We start from the raw sequence: 11,101 nt of genomic DNA on the forward strand, positions 1-11,101 counted from the left end.
TAACTCTTAACGGTATTTGTTTTCACTATAGAAATAATCTTGGGGTTACACAGCGCAAACATCCAGTTTGATCTGAATCCCTAAAAATAGATGCAGTGTCAACGAACAAACCCTCCAGTAAAACTGCCATATCCATGGAGTTCTCGCTGAGCGAAGCTATGGGCATGAGATCAAATCTCCTCGCTTTTTCAGCCTAAGTGATTTTCTACAGCAGGGAATTAAAATCCAATGTGTGCCATAGTACTGGATGTAGCTATGCTGGGGGGAAAGGAAGCTTCTATGATAATCCCTGCAAGAATTTCATCTGATCTCCCTCCTTATCCATCAACTGCGGTACAGCAAGCAGGCTTATTAAGAGCCTCCAGAGTCTTGTCTAAGTCATGATAATATTAATTTCATCTGGACAACATATTGCATTTTAACATATTTCATGTTGCATATCCTTTTTTTTAAAGAAAACCCGAGCACTTCCATATGGATGCCGTTCCAGATGAATAACATTTCTAATCACGTCTTCTAGAAATTGTATTGTATTTTCTTCCTCTGTTATTTTTGTTTTAATTTGTTTTGCTTTATTATTGCTGAAGCTGCACTTTTAAATTATTATGTTAATATATCAAGGTGACATATATATTTTAAAATGAATACATAAAATTCTATATTATTATTATTTTTATTATTATTAAGATTTATATACAGCCCTTCATCAAAAGATCTCAGGGCAGTTCACAACATAAAAATACAATATAAAAACACAAATAAGTAGTTTTAATAATGACTTTTCTGATGAAATAATGACGAAAAGTGAATTATCCGGAAATACTGTTCATCTTGACAACTTATTATACTTCAGCATCGTTGGAACATTATACCACTTACCTTCCTATTTGATTTTCGACAATTGACTTTTTGAGTTGTGACCAGCAGAGACTTTCATAGACTATTGAATCCTGCTTTATTATTTATGTATTGAAGAGTATCTTCTATGAGTTGTTTATATTGTATAATACTATTTGCTGCCCTGTTGACATTATAAAGAGTTCTTTTAGAATTGACATTGCATTCCCATGTATGATCGCGTGTTGCTCTGTGTTTGATTCTCCTTATTTGTGGAGACATTGCTTATGGACAATCCTTGCTACTTTATTTTTTAGCAACATTTGGGTGAAAACGAAAAGAACTAGTTGCAACCAGTTCTGTGCACTCAACAGAGCTCTGTTTGGTTTTATTTAACAGCAGCCACCTCCACCCTATGGCAAACTGCTTTTGGAATAGTGGGAACTAGTTGGAATCTTGGTCTTGTCACATAATTTTTCCTGTGACATACAGGATTATGACTCAGATCAGGTTTACCCCTGGTTTGACAAAACTATACCTCCTCAACAGTCCCAGCAGTTGGGTGGCAGTAGATCTACCAGTCATTCTAGCCTTTCGTCACAGTCGGATGTTGGAGATCAACGGGTCTCATTGCATTCCCTCCCACTATTCCAAAAGCAGTTTGCCATGGAGTGGAGGTGGCTGCTGTTAAAATCAAACCAAACCCAGAGCTCTGTTGAGCACACAAAACTGGTTGCAACTGTAGTTCTTTTTGTTTTCACCCAAATATTGCTAAAAAATAAAGTGGCAAGGATTGTCCGAAGGGCTATGTCTCCACAAATATGGAAGCAGAAGAAAACCAACCATTCTGAAAGGCCATAGGACAAATGTTTTTGTTACAGGCTGGCCTGCTGTCAATGTAGTGGATGAATGTATTGATGGGAAGCCTACATGTGAAGGGATGCAAAAAGAAATTGCAATTCAAAGGCTCATAAATTGCTGAGATTAAACACTCATTTTACTTTACAATAAAGGCTAAATATAAATAATGTCGAACATATAAATCAACACTAAAATGACAAGGTAAAGGGGTTTACTCAAAGCAATCAGCTGGTAAAAAGCGATGGATGGCAGCTTTTTAAATTCTGAAATTCATACAAGAAACTCAGAATGCTGCTCACTGTAGCATCTTCCTCAGCTATGCAAAACTGTATCTGTGCATAGAAACCCAGCCAAAGGTCTTCCTTTTTCTCAGTGTACTTTCCAAGATGATTTGTTATCAGTATCTCAAAATCATTATTTCTATGAACACGCTCTCTTGGTAAAACATAAACAACTGTTTCTTTTGCCAGATCCTATTTTTTCATTGGTGATAAGAATTATGGTGGAAAACTTTCCATATTCCTTCTCTACTATTTATGAAGCAGAGGGAGTATAGATGTGCGCCTATAATTATTTGTAGCACGAAGCCTTGGCAACTATATTTGATCGTAGTCACATAGGATCTCCCTGTGCAGATGAAATGCTAAACTCTTTCTAGCCTCACTGTGTTACATAGCTAGGGAAAAGGTAATAAAAAAATAACATTTCATCTTCTGAAGTGCAATCACAGCAGGGACAGTTATATTAGAACATTTAGAAGACATGTAAAGCAGTGCATTGTCTATCAGATGATACAGGCTGTCAAGCCTAATGCTGCATAGAAAGTAAAGAAGAGACATTTTGTTTACCCAAGTCAAAGACTGAAATTTCCCTGACTACTGACAAGGTAACCCAAACAGACATGGAAGTCAGGCCAGCCATTTCTTCAAATGCACAAACAAACTGGCACATTTTAAGGAACTAAAATAAGGCCATTCAGAGTGAAATGCAAATGAACGACATTTCAGCTTAAAAAAACCAAAAACAAACTATAATCACAGCTACCATGGAACTCAGCTACATGTAATTCAAATTTGGACAAACACTGAACTTAATGCTTTTTACGAGCTTCCAAAAAAAGCCCAAAAAACAACAACCCAGAGGTCAGAGAGATGCCACTGTACTCGAAATTCCAAACCTTGTCCTTAGCTTATGGGCCAATTTAACCAACTTCATTAACAATGGCATTAATTTTATCGTTTGTTCCATAATGACCAGGGAACACAAGGTGTGGTTTACTTTAATAGGGGAACTCATTTCGACTCCATCTATATCAAGCATAGGCAAACTCGGCCCTCCAGCTGTTTGGGGACTACAACTCCCATGATCCCTAGCTAACAGGACCAGTGGTCAGGGATGATGGGAATTGTAGTCCCAAAACATCTGGAGGGCCGAGTTTGCCTATGCCTGATCTATATCTTTGGTACCCGCAAAAAAAGCTTCTGCAAGCACAGCAATTATTTTTGTTGTTATTTATTTTCTCCAGATAGCTCTTGCAAGAACGTTGCACCTGGAAAAATCAAATTTTGTTGAAAGAATCTATTTTCGAATCAGACGTAACCCCTACTGGTTGCAACCCTTCTAGGATCCTGGCCAATGTTCCATAACATCAATGCATTACTGTTGGTGCTAAATTTTACTTTGCTTTATGTCTATGGAACAGACTATGAGTTATCATTATCATCTCTCAACCGAACCAACATATGAGGGTGATGGTGATAGCTAGGCTTGCAATGCTACTCAGAGCTTCTGAGGGAAATAATGTGATGCAAAGGCAACTAATAATTAAATCACATTACATGGCATTATATTGTTACTAAATATTTTTATCATTGCAATACCAACATTACCTATTATGACGTGCATGCCAAGTCTTGCCAAATACTTCACAGTATGGTAACCAATTCCTCTAGTGCCTCCGGTCACTATGGCAACATTCCCATTTTGAAGAGGAAAAACTGCATGAAAAGAGAAAAGTAATTCAGGTTAAGATCTATTTTACTATAATGCTTACATTACTCATTGTAACAAAATATTCAGCTACAGCCATTTCATGTTACAAAGGTATTATTTTATGGATCATGTGAGGAACACCAGTAGCATACAGTTGCTGCAGCCAACCACCACATAAAAAAAACATTCCTCTTCTATAAAATTAAAAACACAAAACAGTGGCTTTATCCATGTTTCCAGGGCACTTTACAAAGAAATCACAATAAAAAATACAAGGGCAGAAAAATCAGCTGTAATAATAATTAAAACAAACAAACAAACAATAAAAGCAGCAGCTCAAAAAAACACAACCCAAACCTATAAAGTCCGGAAGAATTATCGAGTTATCACCTGGTGCTGAGATTCATATTCAGATTTATTTTTATTGTATTTTAGGCATCACTCATTATAATACATTCATAAAGGTGATGTGTGCCAACCCTTAACCCAAAAGAAAATCATAGGCTACATACTAAAACTTATAAAAATGGGGAAATTGTATGCCGATAGATATATGAAGCCCATCTAATTTGTACATGTACCTGATGCTAAGAAATTAATGTAGTCCCAAATCAAGGCTACCTAAGAAGGTAATTCCATAACTAAGGTGCCACTACTGAGAAGGCCATTATCCTGGTTGCCACTCACTGCTCCTCGGGAGGGTGAACTCTGTGGAAGAACACTAGAAGTGTCCACAATACATAACCACCTTCATCTTAGAGTAGGGAGGTGATCCTTCAGTATTCAAGCCCCAAATCATGTCAGGCTTTTAAAGGTAAGGTCTAAGCACTTCAAACTGTGCTTGAAAATACGGCTTTATTTTGAAATAGCTGTAGCTTCAGAGGTGACTCCACATTACAGAAGTCTAGCAAAGGTTATCCCAGTCTAGGACAAGTTGTACCTGACACACCAGCCTTAGCTGAGGAAAGACATTCTTTCACAGGGATCTCAAGTGACAAATCTGGATCCAGGTACAACACTGATCCCTTAAGAGGAGTGCAATCCCACCCAAAACAGGAAGAACGTGGTCTCCTCCAGTAGATGAACCACCTACAGTCAGTGTCTTCCTCTACAGGGTTGTATTTCAGTTCACTGTCCTTCATCCATTCCACTACCAATTTCAGCACTGTCAACACATCACTTAACTCAGATGTAAAAAAGAAAGAAAGAAGGTAAAGTAGGGAATCATCGGCATACATTTGGCACCCCTCACCATAGCTTCATGTAGCTATTGGAAAGAAAGGGGGACAAGAGGGAACCTCATAGCAAAAACAGCCTAGGGCCAAAATACCATGGCCGGTAGTATCAAAAACCAGTGAGAGGTCCAGAAGAATTGTCCTTTAAGCATAGGGCTGGAACCACTTCAAAATTGGCTGGCGATATTGGTCGACAAGATAAAGAAGCCCTAATGAGTAACAGCTGGAAAGCTGGGTGTAAATGTGCAAAACCAATGTTCACATTCTAAACCAGGCACCCCCAAACTGCGACCCTCCAGATGTTTTGGCCTACAACTCCCATGATCCCTAGCTAACAGGACCAATGGTCAGTGATGATGGGGATTGTAATCCGAAACATCTGGAGGGCCGAAGTTTGGGGATGCCTGTTCTAAACCATGTAAACCATGAATCTAACTGAATGGCTAATAATATAAGGTAACTGCCATCTACATTGCTTTGAGCTCTGCTGAGAAAAGGCAGTATAAAAAGTTTACAAACTAATAAATAAAACATAAATAATTTAAAATATTTTCTAAGTTTTGGAAGGTTAATATTGATTTAGAAATTGATATCCTATTTAAGCACCATACAGTACATGCATACACATGCACAATTTTGCTTCCCTCTTTTTCATTGGCCTGGAATTATACCATAACACCATAATAACATAACAATAATAGGCCTCACTACACAATCTGTGAGCCAGGTTCATTCCATAAAGCAGTCAATTTTTATTTATTACGCATTGCAGAATGATTTGGCAACATAAGAAGCAATAAGTCCATTATGTTTGGGTTACTGATCATTGTAAGCACTTTTATAGTTTTGTAAAGATTACACTTACACACACACACAAGCTTCATGCACACATGGGGAAAACTGGCCAACACGTTAATAGAAAAAAAAGACCTACATACATTTTATTAGTAATACTACATGTTTAAAAACATAAACTGTACTAAATTCTGGGGTGGAGCGACTCTGATCTCATTGAACAAGCAGGTGTACACAACAAAAAGCAGTATAGCCTTTGAAGGCAAGGATGAAACAAGGTAAGGGGAAACAGCTGGGAGAAATCTTTGTAATGTCAGACAAGAGCAGCCCCGAAACAATAGATAAAATAGGTTGCATTGGACGGCAGCACAAAAGATCAGAGGAACAAGGAAGTGGCAGGGGGCTGCTGGCATTTTTGACATACGAGGAGCAAAACAACAGATGAAATTCTCCAAGCAGCTTCCTGCATACACTTAAAGGAACTGTATTGCTCCGAAACTGATGGAGCATCAGCAGCTGGCTTGAGGTTTTTTCATATGTCTTATGTCCCCCAGCCAGCTGTGCTCAGGCTGATGGTAGCAAGTGTACGCCCACTTCCTAGGAGAGAAAGGGGAGAAGGCACTTCCAGCTGACAACCACCGATTAGAACTGTGTTGCTTGATGACACCCAAAGTCCATCTAGTCAAACATTCTGCCTTCAGCAATACGCCCCATGAACAATCCCAACCGGGCCGTGCTAGAAATAGCCATCCCTGGTTTTGTCTCAGCATGTGATAATCAGACATGTGCTGCCTGTAATAAGAGGTCCTGTTGTTAGTTATTATGGCTGATTGCCACTGAGAAACCTGTTCTCTGAACTGGCTTTTCTTCTCCCAGAACCCGTTTTCTTCAGCAGCCATTCATTTCCATCTGGCTGCATCAGAGGGTAGATAGGTACACTAAAGTTTACGTCAAAGCAGCAATTTGGTCACTGGCTGCATGCCGGTCTTGTTGCTGATGTAGGAGAATTTTCATCTCTTAATTGTTCCCTATAAACCGCACACTGCCGTTAAGAGGACAGCTGTCCAGCTTACAGATCAACATCACCACTCAGAACTGAGACCAATTCTGCAGAAAGTGGTGTGTGGTAGGATAAAACCTACCACACACCTGAATATCGTGAATCATCCAGCAATGTGTCCTTTAACTTCAAGGAGCCCACTCCAAAGTACAGTATGTGTGTATCAAGGAGAGAGGAGGCTGTGACCAACTGCCGTCTCCTTCTCTTTCCTCACTAGACAGTGACTGGAACAGCATTTATGTAATTTTGTAGAACTGCTAGCTGCATTTGATTGTTTTCATCTTCTGTTCCCATCCCTTACTCCTTCTGTATTGTTTCTATTAGATTATGAGCTTGCCTTGTTTTTGTTTTAAATCTCTGTACACTGCCGAAAAATGTTTAGGTGCTTTGTAAATAATGGTTATTCACTGCAATACCTGTTTGAGTCAACGGGTTTCTTTGACACACCCCAACTCAGTTCACACTGTACTGCAGAGCTTTCCAAGCTTTTCATGTTGGTGACACACTTTTTAGGCATGCATCATTTTGCGACACAGTAATTCAGTTTTCTTAGCAAACCAGCAAGCTGCCCACTCCCTTCTCAGCCCCAGGAGGAGAGCAGAGCGTGTTCGCACAACACACCTACACACCGCAGCCGACACACTGACATGTCGTGACACAGAGTTTGGAAAGCTCTGCTGTACTGCCTTTGTAACCAACGTAACATTGAGTAAGCAACAGGAATACAAACAATTAACACAGGAAAACCTTGGAAATTGTTCATCTGCCGAACATGGCGAAAGCTCAAACGCTCAACCAGAATTCCCTTCCAGAAAGAGAAAACCCAAATACAATTTGGCAGGCATCCCTATTTGACAATTTGCCAGCTTCAGTCGGCCTTCTAAAGTCTTAGAATTTCAGTTACCAGCAATGAATACTCATCACCTGCGACATCATCCATGTAACGTTCACAATGTCTTAGCCCTTAGACATGCAAAGTAATAATCAAGAGAAAGTCTGTTAACAGGCAGTGTGTGCTTCATCCTCATCTTGAATAAGCCAGCAGGACTTCCAAGTACCCTGAAAACGAGGCCTTTTATTAAAAAAATCAGATAACACCACGAGTTAGATGACTGCTGATAAAGTGATTGGACGCTGCTGGAAGTTCTTGACCCTTGAAGATAAGGCAATCATTTCACTTCTGAACTGGACAATCAGTTTAGAGCTACTTTAATTATATTCCAAAAGTGAAAGAATGAAAAAGAAATCAAGATTAAGTTCACTTGGAAGTGAACCTTCATTAAAACGAAAATCAGAAGTTTGATATAACAAATATGCACAGGGAAAGGAATAATAGCTGTTTTATTGGGGGGGACCTTCAAATATCAATGTTTGGTCAATAATTTTAAAGCCACAGGGTGTTGCTAATAAATCCCCTTGATTTCATTGGAGCTTGTTAACTCTCTACATTGATTTCAATGGGGTTCGAGCGAAACTCACTTTGGGAGGTATCCAACTAAACACTTCTACTAGCATAAGCACTTTTGAAAGCATAACAGAACCCTTCACTTTGCTCCAACACTCTCTAAATAGGTTCTGGAGTTCCCCAAACCACCTAGAGCAGATTAAGGGCATGTGTGGTGAGGTGAGGGAGTGGAAGTCCCACTGCACAGCACAAAGTGGTTGTGCTAGTAGAATTGCTAAGATGGACACCACCCTTAGTCTGAATCAAACCCAGCACCATAACACAACAATGTCACTTTGCCTTCAAACTGTTCCCCAATGTAAATTTTGTATGTAGTCTACACTCACTCAACAAATATTCACTGGGCTGGATCCAAAGATGCCCATCCACAAAGATAAGAGCATTTGATCTAGTGAAGGCTCCTGCTAACCCCGCCAAAAAGGGGGGCTTTTCAATATTCAGTCAATATTCTTTTGCAGGGGAGGAATTGGCAAAAATCACTTCCCCTCCTTTCTATTAGCAGGCACCAGGGGCACTGTTACAATGGGATCGCTGATCTTATGGCAGGAGCGAACCAGCAGTACATCACACTGAGCAAGCTGGAGTTAACTCTCTATTAGCAAAATAGGATCTGCACAGGAGTGTCAGGCCTAATGAGCACAGCAACTCAGGTCTTGCACCCATGAAGCAGTTGCCAAGACTAAAGGTCCCCACCTCCCATCTTCTCCCCATAGTGTTTTCTAAGCAGTTGGAGACTGTGCCTGTGTGCCTGTCTTTGCCCCTCCCATTTCATGACTCTCTTGGTTCTGGGGGACCAGGGGGAGCAGTAGCTTGTCACAGCAGGAAAGGGAAACACCTGTGACTCTTCACAAGCCTAACTCATCTCTGCCTCTTGGCCTTCCTCCTCCCATTTCAGCTTATGTCTGATTCTAGACTGCTCTCTGCCACAGACTTTCCCAGCTCACTAAGTCCTGCTACCTTTTCAGCTTCCAACACCTCCTCCCAGTCTTTCCTCTCTTTTCCACTCCACTTGTCCCACCAACCAATCCCTGGGCTCTGAGCCTTCTTCCCTTGGAGGTTTCAAAGCAGGTTCCTCCCACCATTCCTTTGCGTCCAACCAGTTCCTGACAGCTTAGCATCAGACCCGTTATCTATTATAAGATTTAACAGCCACCAGCACTGAACACCAACCACAGCATTCTGAGAGGATACTGCTTCCTGTTTTAATAAGTTCCCAACAGCATTTTCATTTTTTACTAAAAGAAATCATTTTAAAAGATGTTAATATTATAATACTGCTATTCTAATTTCAATTTGTACTGAAGAAAAGGGAAACTAATGGAAAGCAGCTCTTCTGTATATTGCAGGGCAGGGGAAAGACCTGCAACCAATTTCTACCAACATCCACCAGCATAGTCAATACCCAGGAATGATGTGAACTGTAGTTCAGCAACATTTGGAAGGCCATGCATACCCCATGACAGGGCTGGGGAAATTCCCCTTTTTGTAATTAAAATCACAAGGATACACGATAAAATACCAGGAAACCCTTGGGTTTTTAGTTTCCATTGTTAATATACTTAATATAGACTGTATTTATACCCTTGTCTTGTTCTCTGACGGAATGAATTTCCAAAGCTGCATTTTCAGAACTTCAAAAATCAGGCTCATCTCATATATTGATGACAGACTGAAGGACTGATTATGTGCTGTATACTTTGATGTACACAGCAGGCTTCCCTAATTTACATCACTTCATATCTTCGCACTTTGTAGTCAAGAATTTTGGTGCACTCATCACTCCCCTGACTTCTACTCAGCAGACCCCAGTTGGAAGGTCGATCCATGCTTATGAAACCGTCTCCTAACTATTCAATGAGCCAAACAACACAAAATGAAGAGATCGGTCCCTATTATATGTGCCAGGATGAGCTTCTGAACAAGTTATGTAAAAGACATGAAACTACTATGGCTCAAAGCAGGCAGGGATAGGGTGTTTCATGTTACTAGCATCTGTAGCATATTTGGTAAACCTGACACAAGTTCTAAAGAGTTCCTAAAGCTTAAAAACTGGTTGAGAAATTCCAGGGTCCCATTCCTGTCGCCATTGCCAGCTTGTTTTGGTATTTTTAATCAGTCACCTCTCCTCCTGCAATATCACAAAATGTTTCTGATACTCCACTTCAAAATCATGTGTAGTGGGCAGCATTAAAGGCAGTGCAGTCTGGGAAAGCACACATCTTTCAGGATCAGGGTATAAATTCATAGTTTTTTGTAGAACATGTAGAAAATTCAAGTACAGTATATATTTTAGAGAATGTTTTGATATAGGTACATATCACAGAGAGGCTTTCGTTGGCTGAAACATATAGGTACAAATTTCTTGCAGACCTGTGCCTGCAGGACACATCATGTCCATGTAGAGGTCCTTTGGCAAGAAGAAAATCAGCTGCAAACCCTTGGGCTGTAATGGAACTATATACATGAGATGAAGTATTTCCAGAATGTTGCTTTTTTCCATGGAGGACCATTCTCAATTCAAGTAGGATGCAAATCTGGAACAGAAGCTTTTGCCCTCACATAGGACAGTACATTTGTATGTAGACATAAAGAAGTCAGCACATTTACTGGTGCAATGAGCAGTGAAAAAGGAAGTGGTACTGCTTAGCAATATTTTAAGTTGACTCCCCATTGGGAAACCATTAACACACCTAGTCTGAATACATGAATTTGAAGATGGAACAGTTCAATCAGGAAGCTCCAGAAACATGTTAATGAAAGTTGTTTTTTGTTTGAAAAATTACAGGAACAATTTTCTGTGGGTTTATTAAGTCTGAGCTTAAAACATCAAATAAATCACGCAGAACAGAAAGTACT

General features: G+C 39.9%; 1 protein-coding gene across 3 annotated transcripts in view; it reads right to left on the minus strand.

The window, feature by feature from the left end:
- Positions 1-11,101, minus strand: part of DHRSX (dehydrogenase/reductase X-linked) — an 87,595-nt gene that overhangs the window by 60,005 nt on the left and 16,489 nt on the right. For all 3 annotated transcript variants that reach the window (XM_088667691.1, XM_035114815.3, XM_088667690.1), the window contains exon 2: positions 3,588-3,695. In XM_088667691.1, coding sequence (XP_088523817.1) covers positions 3,588-3,695 — 108 coding nt within the window. The remainder of the gene's footprint in view (positions 1-3,587; positions 3,696-11,101) is intronic.

Source organism: Zootoca vivipara, chromosome 4 (assembly GCF_965207765.1).
Source record: "Zootoca vivipara chromosome 4, rZooViv2.hap1.1, whole genome shotgun sequence".
Lineage (NCBI taxonomy): Eukaryota > Metazoa > Chordata > Lepidosauria > Squamata > Lacertidae > Zootoca > Zootoca vivipara.